We start from the raw sequence: 22,534 nt of genomic DNA, 5'->3' as shown, positions 1-22,534 counted from the left end.
TAAATACTTCTGGTATGTAGCTGATGCGCGGAAATAAGGAGAGGGAAAACCGTGATAACAATCTGTAGATTATATTTCAAGCCGTAAGTGCGTCCAAAAAAAGTTCCAACCGTTTTATGGAGCAGCGCGGGTGTTGTTATCTGAGCCGAGAGAAGGTGCACGCTGACCGCGTCCGATGCCCATCCCGACACGAACTCGGGTTTCCAAACAGGCACGGCCATTGTCCAAGAGATCCTCGTCCCATTCCACCACGCCTTTCTCGAATAGCACAACTAGTGTCGATCCACCTTAATACGGTCATGAGCATCATGGGGCAGAATGCGCTGAGATGTAGGCGCACCAAATGCAAAATAGCCCAGCTCTTGACCCCGGGCAACCCGGTCACCCTCCTTGACGGTCGTCTTGATGGTTCCAACCATCATGGCACCAACGCAGACAATCATGACACGGCCAAATTGTGGACTATCAACCGGCACTATCTTGCGGGCATTCTCACCATAAACATCAAGGGCGGTACGGATGGCTTGAGGCTGTCAGGGATATCATAATCAGTCAGGTATAATTATATGTCATACCGATGTATCTCACATTAACCGTGTAATATTCTCCAGCAACATACGTCATGGGCCCGATAATCCCGTCGACCGGAGAATGGAAACGATGATAGTCTTGTGGGGCAAGACGGAAGATACACAATGCACCGTGGACATATCGGTCGGCCTGGGAACGATATGCCTCTCCTAGCAGGCGAGCAACCGTAAAGTCACGGCCTTTAATCCACAACGATGTCGCCTCATGTACAGTTTCAAATGTCATCAAGCGACAATCTGCACTGCTGACCAGTCGATAAGGGTCGTCAGGGCATTCAGTCGGTCGAGCGGTCGGCTTCAGCTTCCTGCGGACTAGTAGTGAGTATGCAGCATCACAAGTATGAATGGAATGATCCCAACCTGTAGAAGAACTCATTGAAATTCTCTATCAATTCGAACATGTCAGTTCCTATCACATTCGAAATTAGCCGGACATACTAAAAGAACTGAGAGGTTCCAAGATTTCGTCTACATTCAGATGGTGGAAAGCAATGAAGGTAGGGATGTAGAGAGCGGACTCCAGAGAATCGTATTTGATGCCCTGTTTAATCGACATCGACCGCAGAAGACGGCGAGCTAAAGCGCTCATGTCAACCTTTGTTAGCGCGACTAAGCCCTCACTTACCTCGCGCACCCTCCATACGACTTTTCCAACCCTGCGCGCCGTATCAACGCGCATGTACAATACAAATCTGGAGAGGACATCACAGACCTTGTACAATAGCCGGATGCCTAGTCGAACATAAACTTGCATCTTCTCTTCTTCCAGTTGTCCAGTCAACCTGTCCTGCACAATGATATTTGCAGAATTCTGTGCCGCGTCAAGAGATGGACAGTCGGGACCGCATAGCATGAACAACTTACCGCGCCAAGCTTGTAGTTACCGCTCGACACCTTCGAGATCACCCTCGTGTACCACTTGCGTTGCGCTTGGCTTGCAGTGACAAAGTTTCCGACCATGATCCTGTCTACAGCCGCCCAATCCTGGCTAGCACATATCGCAAGATGAGTGACGATGTCTACCTCTGCTTTCGAGTTCAATCGGGGCCGGTGACACAGTGGACAATTCTTAATATTGATAACGCGCTCGAAGAGGTCATCCGTGGATGTTGAACTCGGTGAAGTTGTGTTTGAACTTGAGCTGGAGCCGCCAGACGCAGAACCAGAGGACTCCTCTGGGTCAGAATAGGAACCGGATATTTGATGATTGAAGTTCGCCGACACAGAACTGCTGCTGGACGATGCTGCGACATCCGCAAGAGGCTGCTGCATCGGTTCCGTTGGATAGGAAGCAGGCGGGCTTGGTTTCTGGAGAGGATCATGCTCCAAGTCACGTATGTAGGCAGATAAGTCCAATGGCGGGCCCGAAAAGTCTAGAAGGTCGAGGTTGAGCAGTAATTGTTTGTCCGCGTTTGAATGAATGGCAGGGGTTACGGGGGCACTGGTATCAATACCAGTCTCGTCGGGGTTAATCCGTTTCTTCTCACTGCGGGGTCGACAAAGCTCGGTCTCCAGACTCTGGATAGCCTGATTAACTGTGATGACGTCCTCATGCGGTTTCTTTCCGAATCGTGTGAAGAACGAATTGACGGTTTCATGCGAGAGCGTGGATCCTAGCGAGTCAAGCATAGAGGTGAGTTCGACATGTGAGAGCATGCCCATATCGTCTGTGTCATACTGCTTGAGATACTGCCGCCAAAATCGTTGCCGGAGCGCGTCGTACGGTTGATATTTGGCGCTGAGCGAAGGTTCATCACAGGCAGTCAGGCGCGGGTAAGTGACGCACCGGAATATCAACACTGGCGCATGCTTCGACTCCCATGGTACCTCCTTTGCTGTCGTGAGCGGCAGACAGAACTCCTTCATGGGCGACAATCCATCTTCATTCGCGGGGTACAGACCAGTCGCCTCGTCCTTCTGCGGCGCGTTTGCGATCAGTTCCGCCACGTCAAAGCTCGCGTCGCCAACATGATCGTTGGAAGAAAGTTTGTCCCAGTCGAGTACGGTGAGTTGCACCTTGAACGCCGACTCGTACCGCCGAACATGGAATAACAGCTTCTCATCCCATGCCGGATTTAGCGAGTGCCGTATGACGCGCGTCCGGAAAACCTTCTTGCCAAACGATACAACTACAAACGGATCCATGTCATACCCGGTACGCGTCACTGCACGCGTGGTTGTCAGTTAATACACACCGACACAGAAGTAATATCTGGCTTACTATTCTTCAAGCGTGGCAGGTCCCTCGCGCTTTGGATCTCCAGCATAACAATCCCAAGGATGTCATTCGCCGCGGAGAAGTTGAAATCCTTCCGCTTCGATATCCACGACCGCCGAAACTTAGTCTTCTGCGTCGGTGTCGGAGTTCCAGTCGGCGTCGGCGTTACCGCCCGGGGTGATGAGGAGCCAGTCATGGACCAGTCCACCGATGGCGACCGCGCACCAGACGCGCGCCGCGGGAAGATCTTAGGAATATTGAATGACGACGGTAGCGGCGACGGTGGCTTACTCAGGCTGTATGCTATTGCGGGCGCAGACAAAAGAGGTTTCGCCGTCGTCGGTGTGCTCGGCATTGAAGCGGTGCGAGGGATCGGCTGCGCAATCGGCGTCGTGATGAACTTTTCCGGTGAGTCTTCCTCGTCATCTTCGCTGTTGTACTCGCCTTCGTCGGACGTCAGCCCATCATCCTCAAATGCCGGCCCGCCCTCCTGCGAGCGCACCGTTCCAATCCCTGCCGTAGGCGGCGCCGAGACAAGGCTCGGTCGCGAGCGCTTGTTCAGCTCTGAGTACAACTGATCGTAATCCATCAACGGTGCACTCTTAGCAGCAGGTACGAATCCCAGCTTAAGGTGGATCGTCCCCGACGCCTGAGTGGAGGTGCGTGTCGATACGATGGGCGCAGTTATCGCCTAGAAGGGAGCATGAGGAACGGGGCATGAGACCACACGTGCGACGCACCTTGTTGTTCGCATCGTCAAAAGAAAACGCGTTTCCGTCCCGGAACCAGTCTTCCAGCGGGATACATGCCTCACCAAGGTAGTCCTTCTTTATCACGTCTTTATCCCACACGACCAATTCGATGACGCCGAGTTTCTCCGCGAGCGACATATAGATGGGGAAATCGAACGTGGCATCCTTGGGTGCATAGACGGGGTTCAGCGAGCGCTTGATGACTGGGGTTCGATGTCTGTCCCGCAGAAGCGACACGACGACGAATCTGTGTCGTGTGAGCACATGAGTGCCTCAATTCGAGACGGCACTTACGGATCACTATATCCATTCCTGTCCTTTGCAACGAGATTCGTACAGCCCAAAATCTGAACGCGAAGCAATACGACGGGCACTTCGCCTTGGGCGGGGGAGAAGGTATTTCTGCCGCTGCCTCTACCGCCCGACACCCGTACAGGAAAGCGGGCGGCAGACCTGATTGCGCGACCGAACTTGATAGCCTTCTTGTTGCGCATCGACGGCGGTTTGACCATGGTGGTTGAAGGAGTTAAAGGACGGTGGGCAGCGGATACTGCTGTGCTCGGTCATGACTCGGGGATACGTTCGGATACAGGCCGAGACAAAACTCACGTCCAACCAGAATGACCGCTCACAACAACAGCCTCGAGGATGAGAGATATACCCGACACAACGAGAATTCTAAGGTCGTGATTGCGAGGAGTTATGGGAGTAGCTTGCAATGTGCGACCTTCTGGACTCTCCAAATCTCCAGATTTTCACGCCAGAGAATGAAAGCAAATCTTCGTACGTTGTGAAGCTCTGAAGGATTGAGAGTGACAGTGAAAAGTGTGAATGATCGTGTAAGTATATGCCAGGGCTTCGCCGGCAGTGCGGTGATGCAAGAGCTTCATCACCGCCACGTGATCAATTTCTGGACAGCCTTGCACTGTGCACTGCGCAGCCTCCAGAGTTGACCGTATATATCCAAGTCGTTCTGTTTTCCGGGAGCTAGGACCATGCATACTAGGTGCGTAGAGGGACAGGGGGTGCAATGCTATAGCAGCTCTTGTAGTTCACCGGGTTCCGCTGGGTTCTTCCGCGCGTCTCCCTTTACTTATGTTTGTACATTCTGTACCACTGCTTGCAATTGCGAAGTACGCATGACAGCCTGCAGGAGGTGAGCAAGCACGCCATGGTTTGTGAAAAAATCCTGTACTATACTGTAGAGCGTAATATTGGGACTTAAACTACCATAAACTGTGGGAATCACACTTTACTAGGGTGCGGAATTCCGCTTACTAGTAACCGTGACGTGGCCTCTTACAACGGCCTCCAGCAACGTTCTGGTGGTGAGTCTACACGTCTTACATTCAAGTTGCTCTGAACATCGTACATTCTAACTTCTAAATCATGTGTTTTCAGCCAGTGCGGAGTTCATTCACCCCTGCTCAGTTAACCACCGTAGCGCGAGCCTCTCTGCGGGGCCTACTAGTACGACGAGCAGGAGAATCTTGCAGACTGTTTAAAAGGGTTAGTGCATAATGCATCATAACAACCTGTTGAGATCTAATATTGTGCATGTAGATAAGGCCGCTTTCACCCCTTCTCCTGCAAACATAAGCAATATTGGCGAAGATGTTAACAGATGCCAAGATCCTCCATGCCGCGGTACTGAGGGAGGTGCCGTCAACAGATAAGGAGGTGTTGGTCAGAAGGATATTCACAGAATATATTATGTTGCCGTTGTATGAACGCCCGTTGGCCCAGGTAAGTTAGCATTTATCTGGCAGGGCTAGGATACCAACTGAAGATTGAACCTGGTTTCAGACGTTCACTCACGTTGACCTCACCACATATAAAATGTTTGTTGAGAAATTGAATGACACTATGGGACGGCCCCCACGGTATATACCTCTCTGTTCTTGCCCTTTTTTCCACTGTTTAACTATGTGGCCCTAGTGTCTGGTATGACCGAGAGATTCAAGAGCTATACATCAAATTTCCTCTTGATATTCATCAGGACATTGCTCAAGTGTTTGCACATTGCTTTGACCATTCTCTCTTGTCTAGCAGTGATGGACAAGTGTTAGAACCCCAAGGTGGTTCTGAGATACTTGTCAAAGGAGGCAAGGCAGAGCCAGATATACTGTTGAAACTCAAGACCCCACATCATCGCATTATTCGAGGCAGCATGGAACGGATCTCAGAGCGGAGGGAGCTCATTCTTGTTGAAGTTGCATTTTCTCAGTCATGGCATACAGTGTCTTCTCAAGTTCTATGTCTCTTGACAGAGAAGCCAGACTTCTTGGGGGCAATTATTGTTGATTTGAAGGAGTTTCCCTCCTGGAGCTTACCTTCTATGCCAAATGGATATCACACTCATCACTACCAGGCGAGCGACTTCTATGTTCGTAATGCCTCAAAGGAATATGGACCTGTATCTGTGGATGGTGTTGCTTGGTTTGGCACACTCAATGCAGACATATATGTCTTCAGAAATATAGGCGAGGAGGTGCAAGAGTTGCATCAATTGATGAGCCAAGATTATGAGGTACGAAAGACACATGCTTATTGCCAAGTACGAGATGTTTTCTCTCTTAAATTTCTTATCTCTTATTAATCACCAATAGAACTTAACATATAAGCGTCCTCTTACACAAACTGAAGAAGGTGACAGACTTACAGCAGAACAGTACTCTAGGCAGATAACTTCAAGTGAACGTCTCTTGCTGTTGTTGGATGAATGTAGGTGTGTCATTAAAGAAGAGAAGCAGAGACAAGTAGAGGATGGCGAAACTCCCAACTTGAAGAAAGACAATCTTTACCAAAACCTTCTAGATCCTTTCGAGGAAGAGGAGGAAGAAGATGATAACAATCTGGTAAGTAATCTCTACTAATTGTAAGGTTGGTACTGAAGAAGCTGAACATAATAGGGTACAGCATCTATGTCAGCAGCTACAACAGGATACTTTCTCCCCATGCCACCACTTCCTAAGGCATCCTGGATGGAGGAGGACACTCTGGCAGAACGTATTCTAAAGCTTGAGCCTTTCTGGAAGTTCCTACGTATTCGTATTCTTGAAGCCATGGGCTCCACTGCTTATAGTCGCTGGCTTAGTTGGCATACCAATGCCTCTATCACCTAAGCAGGTGAACATAGGACAATGTATTTTAGGTCTATGTAGTGGTCAAGTCAGTCTTCAGTAATGTTTCTTTTATATACATACCTATGGAGGCTTTCTACAATTCTCTTTATGTACATTTGTGTCCTGTCATCACACTTACCTCTTCACCATATGTGTTATCTTGATGTATTGTCTCCAATCATGAATGTTTTATGCATTTCTTAAGTGTTCTAACTACTGTTCATATCTGTCACAATCTTGATGTGTGCTATACCAGTGAGTGTCACACCCATAAGCCAGTGAAAATGCAGATCTAAGAATGAATGCACATTGCAAAGCCTTGTGCCCTATAACTCAAGTATGTTTCTTTCTGTCTTTTCTGGGTTCTGATTCTGTTTGCAGTTCTGGCCCTCTGAACACAAGCATATTCCATGCAGTATGGGCATTACTAGATCATACTCATTATGATGAACTGGAGCTTACACCCACAGAGTGGAGTCCACACATGCATATTCATATTCTTGGATGCACCCAGGACATGCAGAAAGAGGAGAAGGAGTGTCAGAGTTGTCGATGATTGTGGTAGTCGTAGAAGTGACTGGCGTCAAAGATTCGTATCACGTGCACAGGTCACACCGTGTGGTCCAATCATTGAGCGCGTAGTGGACGACCACTTCAAGACGTCTCTCTTTTATTTACTCTGACCTGATTCCAGAAGTCTATATCTCCAGCAGCAATATTCATTGAGATATTTAAGTTTTTTGGAGGGCCATTCTCATCAAGCATTCTAGTTGGTGTATCGTGCCCTGGGTTCAAGTTCTTCTGCCCGAACGCATGTTCATCTCGTTCGTAGTCCACGGTTGCCATCGGATCTTCACTGATGTTGATGTATGAATTCTGAAGTCCATGCGATTTCCGACCTCGGGCATTCTGGGATGCCCGATGAACGTCGAGTGCGCGTGATCGCGATCGTCTTATCCATATCAAATGGCGGAGGTATCGAGTACCTGGCGATCCATTAGCTGTATTTAACTGGCAGCGCCATAGCCACCCATCCTCACCATCCGAGAATGGACCCCTCAGCGTACAGGTCGCTCACTACCAAGCGCGGTCTCAAGTACAACTACTTCGTCGTCCACGGCACCGACTCCGCGAAGCCCGCCCTCCTCTTTATTCACGGCTTTCCATCGACCTCCTATGACTGGCGCCACCAAGTCCCGTTCTTCCGTGCGCACGGATTCACGGTGATCGTACCAGACATGCTGGGATACGGTGGCACGGACAAGCCGACAGAGGTTGAGAAGTACAAGTTCAGCGGGATGGCGGCGGATATGATTGACATACTTGACGCGGAGAACGTCGCGCCCGGGAGGGCGGTCGCGATTGGGCATGACTGGTACATCTCGTTGCCTCTGTCTCTCCTGTCAAAGCTCACTCACCAGGCATGCACCTTTGTAGGGGCAGCGGGCTCACCTGCCGTATCGCGAATTACTACCCCGAACGCTTCCTCGGTTTTGCATTTCTTTCGGTTGGCTACTCTCCGCCATCGACCTCGGGGACATTTACCCACTTCCTCGACCATCTCAAAGGCCTCTTTGGCTATGAGCTTTTCGGGTACTGGTTGTACGTTTCCCTCCACCGGTCAAATGCACTGTTGATGATTGACTGCCGGACGACCGGTCGAACAGGTTCTTCTCCGAGGAAGGCGCAGATAAGATCATAGAGGAACATGTGGGTGCTTTGCGCTTCCACGTAGACATCGCACTCGGAGTTCTCAAGACCGTTGGCACTGATTTCTAGTGGGACTCGTTCATCAATATCGTTTACCCGTCAGATCCTGCATACTGGCGCACGGACTTGGCGCCAGTCGGGGCGCTCAAAGCATGGGTCCTCGCAGATCGAGCGCTTCCGCCCGTATCTTACCTCACGGAGGCTGTAAGCACCTTTTCCTACTATTCGCACAGTCTTGATACCCAGTATCGCGCACACAAAGGACAAGAAGCACATGAAGGAAAGCATCCGCGACCTCGGCATCGCGGGCCCGCTCAACTGGTACAAAGTGATGACTTCCGGTCTCAGCGCCGAGGATAACAAACGTACATTCGGCTTGCCGTCGTCTTGCGTTTTCCTGACGCTCCGTGCTATAGAAATTCCGCAGGAGCGCTACACTGTGCAGCAGCCGACGTTCTTCGGTGCTGCGATGCGGGACTACGTCTGCGTGCCGGAGCTCTTCGCGAAGGCGCTGTGCCCCAACCTGACGTGGAGGGGCTTCGATGCAGACCACTGGGTACAGCTGGCGCAGCCCGATGAGCTTAATCGCGAGTTGTTGGCGTGGATCGATGGGATTAGGGAGGTGCAGCCTGCAAGGATGTGAGTTGTCCTAGGATTTCGCGAGTAGCTTTTCGCGCGCTTTCAGATCTTCAGTTGGCTGTGTACAATGAAAAACATCCGTGTAATGAAAGATGAGTATTCACACCTGATATTTCATGCACGATTGTCCGCAGAGACTTGCTCACTCACCGAACGTCGAACCTGCATAAGACACAGATCAGTGAGCAATAACTGCGCATTCGGGATTTTGACTATAACCGAACCGAATGGGTACTACCCCAGAGTCACCGAGCTCGTACGAAGTACGACGGAACATGGACAAGCTTACGTTCATGTAGAAAGACGGCAGGATGGTGCGTGATACATTCTATGGCTTTCTTTCTTGACTTCGAAACTAACGAACACGATCCATTCGATGCCATTGTGGCCCCGTTAGTTACGAATATTGACCAGGAATCCCTGAAGAGAAAGCATTTTTGATCACTAACCTCCCCATGGACATCGTGATCGGAATATTCAAGCATATTTATTATTTCTCATAAAGATTCAAAGAACATTCCGAGTGGCTCTGCCAGGACGACCCGTCTCCCACTGTAAACTTGTATCCACGTGTCGATCCGCATCCACGCTCTTCCGCAATGCACTCGCCTGTGTGTGCCGCCTGTGGCGGGACATGCATTGACAACTAGGATATCGGGGAACAAGCCGGGAGCGGTAAGACGGGCTGGTCCGCATTGATTTGCTTCAGCTCCAAACTATGTATACACTAACTCAAATCTATCCATTCTGAGATAACGCACGGTGTAATTGACCAGGGAAGCTACACAAGCATTCATGGGGTGAAAGAACGTCATAAACCAGTGCTTTAAACTTGTAATTCATTCTTATATACCACGGGTGAAGTTAACGCTACTGCAGAGACTCAAAGACGGGTAGAGATATCGTCAGCAGGGACGAGGAGACATCGCGAAGTATTATTTGGTCAACCCAGAAGGCGAGCACGCACTCAGAGAACCAGCAGCCGATATCTCGGACTATTGTGAGGAAAATGAGGCCAGCAATAGACACCACTGATTGAAACAACTGTTCGTCATCCAAGAGAACCACCTGCGGTGGTGGAACATTGAATTTACTCCGCGAATAGAGTCCACAAGCTTTCGTGGATGGCCTCTCCAGCCTCACTGGACATTGTCACGAGCCGCCTTGTGTCCCCGGATTCCTCAACGGTCCACCATGAATACCCGCAGTCGTCCTGCCAGGGCCCGAGAGGTATAGATTTGACTGAGATGTAGCGCAGTGAGGCACACATATGTTGCAAGAATAAGTCCTGAATTTCCATGTCACGATCATCGCGCGTATCCGCGAGGGAGATACGGAGACAAATGATATTCAGATTGGCGAGGAGAGGGGGGATTGTACGCTAAGCAAAGACAAAGAGTCAACACGACAGAACCTATGCATCACCAAGATGGAGGTGCTCACCAGCCACGACGTAGTATTAAAGACAACTCGAAGCTGCCCTTCCTCTTCCGGTACGCTCACACCATCCAACTCTATATCGAGATACCTGAGTTGTGGAGATAGCGCGACAAGACGTGTCCAGAACGTAGGCGATGGGTCTACGAAACTCTTCAGCGAGAGCGTCAGGGGCGAGACATACTGCAGCGCTCGCAGTGCTCGTATGATATCTTCTTCAGATGTCTGATCGCATATCCATGACGCGTTGAGCATCGTGCCGCGGACAGAGCGCACCGACGGTGAGGGAATCGGCGCATCTGGTACTGGCCCCACTATCTCATCCAACCGCAGCGCTACGTTTTCGAGATTCGGGAAGTTAAGGAAGAAAGTCGCGGGGATCTTAACATAGTCGAGGCTAAGATGCTGCAATGCCTCCCACGGCGCGGGCTGCTCCGTGAACAAATCGTCGTCGATCGTAACATTGACCAATCCAATAAACACCGCATTCTGCAGAGCCGAAAGTTGAGAGAGATGAAGTGCAATGCGAGGTTGTCCCGAGCACTCAAGCTGGAATAAACGCGGCCTACTGCGGAGTCTGGGAAGCATCTCCACCACAAGCTCGCGGGCACCAAGTAGACGGAGATCGTCGAGTCCCTCGAGGGCAGCGAGGGCATCGCCAATGCGTGGTGCTGCCTTGATGAAACTGTTTGCATGATGCATGATGATCGACCGCAGTCCGAGAACCTGCTCGAGCACATCGGCGAGGAGAGGTGCCATATCAGAAAAGAGGCCGTCTGGGGGTACAATAGAGAGCTCGCGCAAAAGATGCATGCGAGTCGACGGACTTCTGAGCATGTATTTGCAGAATGCGGTGAGTTGGCGGTGTGTCAAGAGAGTTATGGCTGAGAGTGCCTGAGGGAGCGCGATGAGATAGAGATGCCGACTGGTTTCCGACAGGCGGAGGGCATCGAGGGGATCGAGAAGAGAGGCGACGAGGAAGAGAGCATCGTCGTTGAGGGACAACAACTTCATGCTGTCGAGGCGTCGTGTGGTAGTTCGCCAGCTGAGGTGCCGGCTAGCCGCGGCCCCCTGCCTGTCAACTTTCCTTGTACGACATCCGACTTTCACTTCCAGTCGCGATATTGTAGACCTTGCCCGATTTTTTGAGGTGGGCGCATAATCTTGTTCATCAGGTGATTGAAATGTTCATGTATAAAATATGTACTCTGCATTCTGCATTGCTTCGTGAAATTCAATCCTGGTTCATCCGGATCCGTATTGAATTTTTCATTGTCCGAGGACCGGGGAACTTCAGGCATTGGTCTTTGATTCCCTAAATAATTCTGTTGTGTTCAAGAATCTGAATGATCTGCATGCATTCCGTTCAAATATTGCAATTGACATCCACTAAACTGCTGATGAACGTTCTGGTCTGCATCGGTTTGTCTAGTACACCTTACAACTAAAACTACAACTGTGCCACTTGTCCGCATATATGGGGTCTGTTCTGATTGCTTCGAATTCAGTGAACGTGTGAGTGTTAAATATTGTACCTTTCGTGATTTTTCACATATTTTACATTCTCTGCTTCAACACCGCTGAAACCGACACTGATCAACATTATCCACTGGACAGACGGAATACCGGAGATAAAAAATACAGCCATTTTACTCACGAAATGCCACGCTGCTCGGCTTCGTCGCCAAATTGATACCAGGCAGCGCACCACCTTCGAGACTCTTGCAAGGCCAGTACTTATACTGCCTTTATCCGCGAGATGAATTCATCCATCTTGTCTTCTGCGACAAGCGATACGGTGCATCCTCCCCACCCAGCATCTGCACATTAACGCGAGTCATTGACCGAAGATATCTAACTACGGAGCAGGATGGAACGCACCAGTTAGCCGGCTCTTGCTGCCGGTGCTAGCTTGGCAGCTCGGGGCAGGGACGTTCACACAAACCTGAACAGCTTGCTTGCCAAGGACGCGTTCATGAGAGCACCAAGGTCCACTAGTGTTCTTTCTGGCGAGCTAGCATCGGAAGACGCCGCGGCGCGGAGACAGACGTCGTGGAACTGCAGCACACACTAGGCATCGGAAAATACGTGCAGTTGGTGTACTTGTACAGCGGAAAATGTGTCGCTTCGACTGCGTCAACGATTATCGATTGATACCGAAAAAAGTGGACGGTGGTCGCATCAATCACGGAGGTGAAACTCACGGTGAATTAAAAGTAACACACCCACAACACTAGTAAATTAATGAATTTACCACGATGGCGGAGCGGTCCACGACGCTGGCACCGGCGTTGCATTTGGCGCCGATGAAGTGATGGAGGACACTCTGAGTACTACTGTAAGTGTCCTCGGCAAAAAGTATGAGTGACGGATAGACATACAGACATAATATCCAGCCTTGACATGGGTTTCTGATCTTCCTACACCGAAGGCGAAGGCGCTTCCCTAAAGGTATGCGAAAGTCTGACCAGGCAGACTCCAGAGAAACGCCCAAATAAGCGCCCATGGCAACCACTTCTAAAGTTGGACAGGTTTCGGAATGCCCGAAGGACAGCCGCAAAACGTCTCAATGACTCGATCATCCACCTAGGATTTCTACACAGGTCGGGATATCAACACAGCCAGCAATATGCGTGCACTTCTGAGACGAGTAAGGTCCGCGTCGGTTTGCTAATTAATCCAGAGATAGCTCATGCTTGATAACTGAGCATCGCGGTTGATTCGGCTCGGCTGCAAGGAGTAATGATGGCATACTGAATGATACAAATGAAGCTCGCGTGCGTGAGTAGCATGTGCCTGCTGGAGCTTACGTGTGCCATAGATTCATCCTCTCGCGATCGTTCAACCTGTGCACTGCAAGTGGTAGATTTAAAGACAAACAGGTTCGCAGGATACTAATGCAAAAGCGATCAAAAAGCGATGCTTACTGGATGTACTTTAAATTCACTCCTTCCACTGGCTAGCTTTCTGCAGATCCCATTCTTTGTTCTATCCTCCCTCGCATAATCGGTGCGCTCGGCCTCATTCAACCATCGTATCACTCATGAATTTGGTTCGACCAGCACATCGTCCTCTCTGTGAGCTAGGATTTTGCCTGCAGCTGTGGCCACGCATGCAGTCTAGGAACCTCTCACAGTATTGAGGAAATGTTATGGGGGAGATCCAGATTGCCGCTAGAGGTCTATGACTATATCATTGACCTCTCGCGGGAAGAGTCGTCGGACGAACGCAATTACACCACGCTTCGTTCCTGCGCTCTCACATGCCGAGCCTGGCTAGCCAGGAGCCAGTACAACTTGTTCCACACGGTCGAATTAAACACGAGAGAGCAGTTACACGCGTTTTCAAAGTTGATCGACCAGTCCCCGCGCCTTGCGACGTTTGTTCAGGAGCTGATCATAAAACATCCGGACGATAACAAACCCTTCAGATTAATGACCATCTTCCCTATTGTTTTTGCTCGGAAGCTCCCAAGACTGAGGTCACTTACTCTCGAATCGCCCTATGCCACGCCGTCTGTGGCTCCCTTCCATCGAATCTACTTCATAGCTATCCACGAGTTTGCTTCCATTACCGATCTGCAGCTCTTTCACGTCGAATTTCGGTCGTTCTCGGACTTCGCCCGTTTAGTCTCTAACTTTCCGAACCTCCTTGCTGTCGAATGCTGGAACGTATCTTGGCTAGGACACGGCTCAAACCCATTTGCGCTGGGTGGCTATAGGTCCCGCCTGCGATTGAACGATCTCACCGTATGTCATACGCAGTAGTTATCTCTACCTGCATATCCTATCCCCACTCTTTTTTTTAGGTCGACGACGTAGAGCTTAGTGGACTAGCTCAGTTAATGCATGCTGTTGGCTCGTCCCTTCAACATCTCACTTTTGGAGCAGACAATCAATGGATGGAATCGTTTGTTTCAGGTCAGTATTTTTTATACCGCGCCCAAGGTATACTGATGAGACTTCGCCAGAACAAGGCTCGAGTATGGTGGATTTGACGGGCCTTCGGTCGCTTCAAATTCCTGTTCGTCTCGATCGTACAGATTTTGGCTGGATAAAGGAGCTACTGTCTCGGTATATATGCAGCCAACTAGTGCGCGCGTTGACGTTTTCGTTCCACTACGGGTATAGTGCTACGCCGCTAGACGGTGCGAAAGATGTACTACTCCGGATACAGGGTGCAGGGATGGAGGACATCTTGGTCGGACCGCAATTCTCTCAGCTCAAGGAAGTAGTCTTCCAGTTCTCATCCTCGGGCGATACCGAGCTCCCTGAGGGAGATTGGGAGGATGACTTGGTCTCTCAATTACCCAAATTGAGGCTGCGAGGGATTGCGAAAGTAGAATTGACTAGGTGAGGTGGGAAGTGCGCGATAAGGCGGGTGAGTGGACAGTTGGAGGTGTTACTATGCACGATCGACCGTGACGTTCAACTTCCTCTTGATGTTCAGAGAGATACCACTAGTGGCCATTACATTCATGTTCACCGCGGAGAAATTGGACATTTGAACATGTACACGTACGTAGTCCATGTTACCGTATCTGTGATGTAGGACTCAAAGAATACTACTCACGTTCACACATTATCGCACTGCCTCCTAGTATGAACTTACCACTCAGATCCAAAAGCCGGACAAGATCTCTGGATCATTGTCTCAAGATTGAAATGGAGGCAGTGCAGCGGCGCTTACCGACGTGCATTCTTCAATCGTGGCATCCCCGAAGTTCAACCTAGATCGATATCCCATGTTCAGCGCTGAGGTATGATTGCGCATCCCATCGTGAGCCGCATCGATACGTTCAAGCTAAGGCTAGATCTACTTGACCAATTGAGGTCTTGGACAATCGTGCGGTGATTTCGAATTTTGTAGATGTGCCTCCAATTACATAGTTTTGACGGCACTGTCAAGGTCCTACACCAGTGGATGGACTGACATGGTCTCCACAATACTTCGTAGATGTTCAGGCTAAAGCCCCGCTCCGCAGTTCGCCATATTCACCTTGAAATCGACGTCCATGGACATTGAAATGTTATGCACTCGGGTCGCCTGTGTACGTTCGGACTTCAAGCAATTGTTCCGCACTCCTGAGGTTCATACCGACCTTAAGCCTCATCAAATCAAACAATATTCACATTATTCATATAACAAAACTCTGGAACTGCGTTACTATCTTTGCTTGACCTCTCCTTTAACACACGGCTATGCGGTTCCCTCCTGAGGGTGCGCGACAAGCTTCAGGCCGCTAACCTGGTTATTCTTGAGCCTCTCCAACCCGTCGACTATACCTGCCAATCCGTTGGGCAAAACTTCAACGCGGTTCGGCTGACCACCAGATAGCCACATCAGTAACGCGATTGAAGAGAAGGCAAATTCACGTGCCTTAATTGCACCCTGTTCCAGCAGAGCCGTGAACCTACTGAAGAAGCTGGCCGCTGTCTTGCGGTTCTGGGCAGCATGTCCGCTTCCATACACATGCACGACCTTCTTCTCTGCGACCTTCTTCGCAGAGTCTATCGCCTCTTGTAGGACGATCACAAGGGTACCACCTGGGGCGACCACATCGTATGCAGCGTTCTGCGTGTCACTCTCGCTCACTGTGTCGTAGACCAACTCCACGGGAGCGGACGTAATCTTGCCGACGGCGGCGACGAGCTCAGAGGCCGAAAGCTTGCGGTCTAGGACGTGCGTCGCGCCGAAAAACTTCAAGAGGTCGGTATTATGCAGAGATGCTGTGCCGATGATGGGCGAGAAGCCTGCGAGCTTCGCAACCTGGATCACTTTTCTCGAGGGTTAATTCACGCTGATATATAAGCTGTTAAGATAGTGCGCACCGTATTGACCCACGGAAGTAGCACCACCGAAGACTACAATGGGCTTTCCGACATATTTCCCCTTCCCACTCTCTTCCCAGAAAGGCGTCAAAGCCGCACTTTTGGCCGGATCATCTTGGTTGAACAAGCCCAGCACAGCGGTTACGACGCATGCGGGGAGCGAAGCAGCGTGATCGAATGAGATGTTGTTCGGGATCTTCGGAATGGACGCTCAGACAAGCGTCAATGCATAGTACACCGAGCTACACACCTTCGCCGTTATGTCGGCGACAGCGATGAAGTACTGCTGGAAAGTGGCGTGTGCGTTATCGATGTTGCCTTCAGTCAGTCTGGGAGAACCGGTCGGCGATTCTCGTTGACACGCAAACAACGCTCTTGCATAGAGAACTCACACACGGTCACCGACGGCAAACCCACTCACGCCCTCTCCAACTTCCTCTACGATACCAGCTGCATCTCCTCCCAGGACTGCAGGATAGTCAGTGACGAAAATGCCATAGCTCTGGACCTTCCAGTCGGCAGGATTCAATGCAGTCGACTCTGTCTTGACGAGCAGCTCGCCGGGGCCGGCTTTCGGTACGTCAATTGTACCAACCGCGAGGGAGCCTTGCTTGGACTGGAGAAGAAGGGCTTTCTGCTCGGAAGGCATGGTAGGCTGGTGGTTGATGCAGGTTCAGCGGGGGCACTTACTGAGACTCATCGCGGGCGTATTTAAGGATTCACCTGGCCTCGGCGAATGCATGTCGAGTCTTGTCGGCACCGCAGTACACGAATTCGGGATTTTCCGAAAAGTTGATCTCAGAAACGCGTGCATAGATCTGGCATCCACGACGCGTCGCGCGCAGAGGTTGTCCGAAAACTCGGAGACGAGCCTATTGGACAGACCGGCATACGCAGGGGTAGGCTCATCTTTCCGAACTGCAAAGTGGAGGAACTGGCAGTACAACAGACTCGGAGGAGACCATGCACTTCCCCACATCGTCTAGCGTGTACCAATTCAGCGCCTTCCAGGGCAATTTCTCCGTGGAGATATAGCAAACATCGACAGGATTAGCCGGGGTGTCTGGACTGACGTTGTACATTTGGGGGGGTAAGAACGGGTTATAGCGAAGAATCGCAGGCCAGCAGCTTCGCCGAGAAGAAGGCAGTTCTATATCTGCGGAGGCAGAGAAGATGTGCTCCATTGACGGATCCGATGAAACGATTCAACTTCATCATCGGAAAAAATTCTGACAGGTAGCTCATACCACCCATAATTTGCCGGCGATTTCCCGCATCATAGGACAAAGCTGACATTGAACGGAATTCTGTACCGCAATGCACTCGCTTGGGATCGCAAAGCCTCGATATTGATACTCGACAAGAACACAGTTAGGTCGCGCTCTGTGGCTCGTTTGTTCAAGCTCACACATAAGGTCACACAAAAAGGTAGAAAAGGAGGCTAACCTGTATGTCAGGAAATTTCTTCAAATGCACCATGTGTGGCGCAAGACGACGGTCACATAGGCAACAACCCGTGCGCAACTTAGGGCCTGGCAACCTTGAATGTCTCAATAATAGAATGACATTCCTGTTGAAAATCAGCGAGCAGCCTGAAGGAACGCAGCGAATGGCAGAAGATGACAGAACAACAAGATACTAGATGCGGTAGCATGTGCGACATAACAGTTGTGCCAATCGTGGGCTGTCGGAATCAAATATCCAGTTCTGTTCTGTTAACTCACCCACAATATTCGTCATGACACGCACACGCCACCACGGATATCTAGCGTTTGTCATCTACATATCTCCATCACAGATCCATGCCCATTGCATCCACATTGTGGAACACGGGGACGTACTGGAAAGCGAATAGCCAGTTGGTGTGCCCAGGGCCAATATCAAGTCCACTCCATTCTTAGACGTACGTCCAAATCTTCTTCAGATAAAGAGGTGGCGCGATTTGCATCCGCGTCGCGCATAAGATCTAGTAGATAACTTCCACAGGCAGATCAATTAGTGTTGTTGAATTTGCTGGCGGATTGGAAAGCAGTGCGCATCTAAGGAATTCCCAGGGAGAGAATCACATTTTTTGCAGGTGAGTATCGCCAGAGACCCGGGTCCGATTGCCGTAGAGTATTGCAGGTGAGACAGCCGTCGATTTCAACAAATGTCCAGTATCCCATGATGTAAATTCCGCGAGAGCCTACTTGAGATCACGATGGGCACGCTTCCAGTGGTAGATGCAGAATAAGACTTTGCTAAGACTCGGCAGAACAAGAGGGTAATGGACGCCAGATGAAACGTCAGAGTCAGATTGGTGGGACGTGCAAAGCACCGAGAGGTCCACCACCACGAGAGAAAGCTCTACAAGAAAATTGCATACACTCAGACACGTTGCCGTTGTGGACTTGGTTTAAAGACAGAGTTCATATTGCTCCGACGACCGGTCGACGTAGCCTCCTAGTGGACGAAGCGTCTGGGCGTTTAGCGCCCTCCGCGCAGAGAAGGCCAGCGCTTGGCACTGCGCACGCAGGATATCATTAATTTCTCGACAGAGGAGCAGTTCTATCTTCTATTCTGACACAGCTTGAGCGGTTTTTATGGTCTCAGTCTCCGTGACTTCCAGCTGGTGGAAATTCAGTATGCTGGAAAAATCTACTGTCATACAATTGAGTGCCGCTTGATCAACTCGCTGTCTGTACATGTCGTCGACTCAGATCGTGCAGTCAGTTGTACGTTCATGTTCAAACGTTCAAGTTCGTTACGGTTGATTTCCGTGATACATGGATTTCACAACTAGGTACGAGAAGCGTGCACGTACCACAACACCTCCTATGCCCCCTCTTCCCCTTGACTCCAAGATCCAGATGTGCTACGGCTACGTTGGCCGCGCGTCTTCATAGTATGCGGCTTTGTTGTTCTAGTTGTCTGTTTCCTTGTCTTCGACTGAGTGAGTTTTTTTGCGGCCAGTCCAGCAGTGGGTGTGTCACACTCCGCTTCTTCGAGTGCAACAGGACGACGAGGTGTCTTCAGTATTTCTTCATTCGAAGTCTCGCCGGCCGTCTTGTGAGGCCCTTGTCCGATAAATAAGTTCCTGAGTCCTATAACCACCTGGACATCGTCTTCGTGTGATTCATCTTCAGCATCCGAGCTACTGCTGATGTGTTCAGACTCAGTTCCGCTTTCTTCCGTCATAGGATCATCGAGTCTCTTAAGGCTCTTCTCGAAAGCTCTATCGGTCCCAGAAATTGTGAGAAACAATTAAAATCATCTGAAGGTCAATTTACAAACCTGGCATCGATTCCTGAGGCATGGAGGTAGGGCCTTTCGAGTTCATTAGTGAATGTATCATCAACAGCAATCAGTCCAACGTTAGCATCTGAGAGCAAGCCGAGTGCAGAAGCCATCCATGCGAAACTCAGGATGAGTGATTGGGGCGATTTCACCTTGTATGTAGGTGAGAAATGAAGTCTTCCAGGAAAATCAGGGTCACGGTAGAAGAATATAGTCGCTTGATAGGAAGAGAGTATAACATAATGGACGTTGTGTTTCACGAGTTGGCACCAAACCTGATAACAGAATTAAAACGACGGAACCCACAGACTTGGAAACACGTACCTGAGTGAGGATCTTTGTGGCCTTGTCGTTCGTGCTAGCAGCAGTAGGCCACCAGAATCGGAGAGCAGGTGCATAATTGCTGCCGGAAGAACGAATACCGATATCTTGAAAATCAACAAACATATCCTCAGGCATAGCGTTGGGCGACTTGTATTCGAAAGTCAAGACTGTTATCTTCTTCCTTGATGGACCTTGAATGCGCACGAGGAGACCGTCAGGAATAGGCTTGTTCTTCCTCCCTGGCGACGAGGCAACATAAGTGTCAGTCGATGCCATAGAGGCCCTCCGGATAGTAGCCAGGGTGGGTCATGCCAGAACAGCCAAAAACCAGTCATGGACGTCTTACTTGCTGTTAATCACCGGGGGAAGAAGCGAGGATGTACAAGGAGGCAAAATATGACCGAGCCACGCCATATCAGCGGCTTTCTCGGGGTCGATTGAGATGCGTCTCGCCAAATTGCAGGCAGAGTCGAACAAATTGCTGGAAAGCTTCGGCTGGAAGACAACCTGCGTCAATTGTTGACGCTTTGGCAGTAAGATATCCGTGGCTGTAGGGGCTCTTGTGCTCGCTGCGGTCTTCTTGCCTCTCATCGGTGGGCAATCCGTGAGATGTGGCAATTGCTGCAGAAGATCGTACAGCATACATGAACCTGCTTTAAGAACATTTCTCCACAATGGTGTGTCCCAAAATGGTGGCACAATGCTATAAGGCGACTGAGTCTTCGAAGATGCTGTAGTTCGTGGCACCTGTGTCGATCTTGCCAACTGTGTAGATGACTGTGTGGATTTTGGAGGCATGGTTGTGGTACTAAGAAATTGTGTCATCTTCGGAGTATAAGGGAGTAGAGGGGTGTGAAGGTGAAGGTGAAAGTATGACGGATAGATCATCATTTATAGCAGAAAAAAGACGCCTGTGCCACATACCAATGGTCACGGCTCCGGCATTTCCCCCAGCATGCTGTGCAGGTGCAGCATATCTTGTTGTACACTGAAGTGACGGGCGTCCTGCAATACCACAGACTCGGAAGCACGTCGCGATCTGGCACTCAGGCTTTCGCAGCAGTGAGTGATATTTACAGACACGCACCGCACAGTCACCTGCACGTGTATCTATGAAACAATTGGTTCGTTATGGGCCATGCCACAGAATAGCGAGATTGTACGATGTTGAAGTATGTCACGTACGGTGTGGTGTGTCTCACGACCAGAAAGGACAACTTTATTAAAGGCCCTCGGTATTCTCTGCAGCGGAAAGGTCCCAACTGTGGTGCAGTCCTCTTGACGTAGAATTCCGGTCAGTACTGTCACCCAGGGCCGTACTTCTGAGCTAATTCAAAGCCATAATAATGAGTCCAGATGTGGTGAGCACACTCGCTCATGCTGGAGTCTGGACAAATGAAGAATGATGTAGTACAATAGAGACTGTTGCATAGATACGCACCAAGCAGTCTATAGCCAAAAAAATTAAAATAGGGGTGATGAGAGATCTTGATCATCGATTGTGCCAGTGGGCGTCTGTGTGTGCAACAGTCGTGAGTGCGCCATGAGGAGTCCTTAGTACCGGGCCTGGCAGATAAGTATAAAGGTATGTATGTTGCTTCAGCCAGTAAACCGTTCCCTTTCTCACTCTCATCCCATACGTGCGGACATTCTCTGACATCATGCTACTATCCGTGACCTTCCCTCTTGATATGGAACTGAAACCCTGTCACTTCTCAGATGACAACAATAGTTCATCAGATAGGTTATCTGTCGAAGTCAAGGGCGATTTCAATGACGACCTTTCTGATTCTGGCCAAGTGGACTCGGAGGACGAAGAAGCCAATATCGAGTATGGCGATTATGCCACAATATACCGCGCAGTCATTCGTGATGCCGATGGTACTTCCACTAATGTCGTGTTGAAGTGCTCCCATAAGAACACACAATCCGACCTTATTCAAGAAGCGGTGTTCTACCTCAACCAGTTGAAACCTCTTCAAGGCATTGTCGTGCCCAAGTTCTACGGTCTCTTTCATGGCATAGGCCCCGATGACCTCGAAATAGTATGCATTTTGCTTGAGGATTGTGGGAAGAGTGTGGCAGTTCACTTCAAGGAACTTTCGCTCCGAGACAGGTGTGTTGCATTGTGATCATTGTCACGAAATCTGTGTTTCACCCCGTTTAACTCGTATTCAGCACCAGTATTCTGTACCAGTTAATCAAAATACACTTCGCCGGAGTAATCCATGGAGACTTTTCTGAGACACACGTTGTTGAGCGTGAGGGTAGCTTCAGGATCATCGATTTCCACGATGCGGCGCCACATGAGCCGACTTGCGATTTCCAATTCAAGGATAACTTGTGCGCTGGAGGACCACGGCCGGACTGCACATACAGTGGTTGTAGCATATTGTGGAGGACTTGCTTGGAATTCAAGATTTGGGATAATGGTAAGCCAATCTCGTCATTGAATCTTGTATTTGACCATCTGCTGACATCTATATAGGATGCATTTGGATCGAATTGGCGGGCATGATTTTCCGCAAAAGTGAAGGTTGGCCTTGTCAGGAAGTTGTCGATGAACTCATGCCGCAGTGCTTGTTCACATGGCACCGGAGACGGCGAGCTATATCTGGACATCTAATATTGT

At 50.0% G+C, this 22,534-nt stretch overlaps 8 protein-coding genes across 8 annotated transcripts; 4 read left to right on the top strand and 4 right to left on the bottom strand.

The window, feature by feature from the left end:
* Window positions 1-114: 114 nt before the first annotated feature.
* Window positions 115-4,072, bottom strand: SCP_1203370 (hypothetical protein; the record flags this gene model as incomplete). Its single annotated transcript, XM_027763220.1, has 12 exons — window positions 115-287; window positions 341-530; window positions 589-895; window positions 951-975; window positions 1,029-1,166; window positions 1,216-1,246; window positions 1,303-1,401; window positions 1,455-2,328; window positions 2,377-2,755; window positions 2,812-3,499; window positions 3,549-3,807; window positions 3,855-4,072. The coding sequence occupies 12 exons, from the start codon at window positions 4,070-4,072 to the stop codon at window positions 115-117; spliced, it is 3,381 nt and encodes a 1,126-aa protein (XP_027619021.1).
* A 1,102-nt stretch (window positions 4,073-5,174) lies between these two features.
* SCP_1203360 (hypothetical protein) lies at window positions 5,175-6,685 on the top strand (the record flags this gene model as incomplete). Its single annotated transcript, XM_027763219.1, has 5 exons — window positions 5,175-5,306; window positions 5,367-5,443; window positions 5,499-6,117; window positions 6,170-6,418; window positions 6,473-6,685. The coding sequence occupies 5 exons, from the start codon at window positions 5,175-5,177 to the stop codon at window positions 6,683-6,685; spliced, it is 1,290 nt and encodes a 429-aa protein (XP_027619020.1).
* Window positions 6,686-7,599: 914 nt separating this feature from the next.
* On the top strand, window positions 7,600-9,038 carry SCP_1203350 (alpha/beta-hydrolase; the record flags this gene model as incomplete). The annotated part of the gene is made up of 7 exons (XM_027763218.1): window positions 7,600-7,660; window positions 7,712-8,060; window positions 8,123-8,287; window positions 8,353-8,395; window positions 8,465-8,599; window positions 8,658-8,760; window positions 8,812-9,038. The coding sequence occupies 7 exons, from the start codon at window positions 7,600-7,602 to the stop codon at window positions 9,036-9,038; spliced, it is 1,083 nt and encodes a 360-aa protein (XP_027619019.1).
* A 1,148-nt stretch (window positions 9,039-10,186) lies between these two features.
* SCP_1203340 (hypothetical protein) lies at window positions 10,187-11,485 on the bottom strand (the record flags this gene model as incomplete). The annotated part of the gene is made up of 3 exons (XM_027763217.1): window positions 10,187-10,247; window positions 10,303-10,415; window positions 10,478-11,485. 3 exons carry the CDS (start codon window positions 11,483-11,485, stop codon window positions 10,187-10,189), a joined length of 1,182 nt encoding a protein of 393 aa, XP_027619018.1.
* Window positions 11,486-13,617: 2,132 nt separating this feature from the next.
* SCP_1203330 (hypothetical protein) lies at window positions 13,618-14,827 on the top strand (the record flags this gene model as incomplete). Its single annotated transcript, XM_027763216.1, has 3 exons — window positions 13,618-14,220; window positions 14,280-14,391; window positions 14,442-14,827. The coding sequence occupies 3 exons, from the start codon at window positions 13,618-13,620 to the stop codon at window positions 14,825-14,827; spliced, it is 1,101 nt and encodes a 366-aa protein (XP_027619017.1).
* An 843-nt stretch (window positions 14,828-15,670) lies between these two features.
* SCP_1203320 (Deshydrogenase mokE) lies at window positions 15,671-17,486 on the bottom strand (the record flags this gene model as incomplete). Its single annotated transcript, XM_027763215.1, has 7 exons — window positions 15,671-15,793; window positions 15,851-16,248; window positions 16,303-16,498; window positions 16,553-16,631; window positions 16,695-16,936; window positions 17,188-17,236; window positions 17,296-17,486. The coding sequence occupies 7 exons, from the start codon at window positions 17,484-17,486 to the stop codon at window positions 15,671-15,673; spliced, it is 1,278 nt and encodes a 425-aa protein (XP_027619016.1).
* Window positions 17,487-19,116: 1,630 nt separating this feature from the next.
* SCP_1203310 (hypothetical protein) lies at window positions 19,117-20,178 on the bottom strand (the record flags this gene model as incomplete). The annotated part of the gene is made up of 3 exons (XM_027763214.1): window positions 19,117-19,516; window positions 19,576-19,853; window positions 19,903-20,178. The coding sequence occupies 3 exons, from the start codon at window positions 20,176-20,178 to the stop codon at window positions 19,117-19,119; spliced, it is 954 nt and encodes a 317-aa protein (XP_027619015.1).
* A 1,385-nt stretch (window positions 20,179-21,563) lies between these two features.
* Window positions 21,564-22,034, top strand: SCP_1203300 (hypothetical protein; the record flags this gene model as incomplete). The annotated part of the gene is made up of 1 exon (XM_027763213.1): window positions 21,564-22,034. One exon carries the CDS (start codon window positions 21,564-21,566, stop codon window positions 22,032-22,034), a length of 471 nt encoding a protein of 156 aa, XP_027619014.1.
* Between the last annotated feature and the right edge of the window lie 500 nt (window positions 22,035-22,534).

This window comes from Sparassis crispa (genome assembly GCF_003851025.1).
Source record: "Sparassis crispa DNA, contig_000010F, whole genome shotgun sequence".
NCBI lineage: Eukaryota > Fungi > Basidiomycota > Agaricomycetes > Polyporales > Sparassidaceae > Sparassis > Sparassis crispa.
This window is presented reverse-complemented; position numbering and strand designations above follow the sequence as displayed.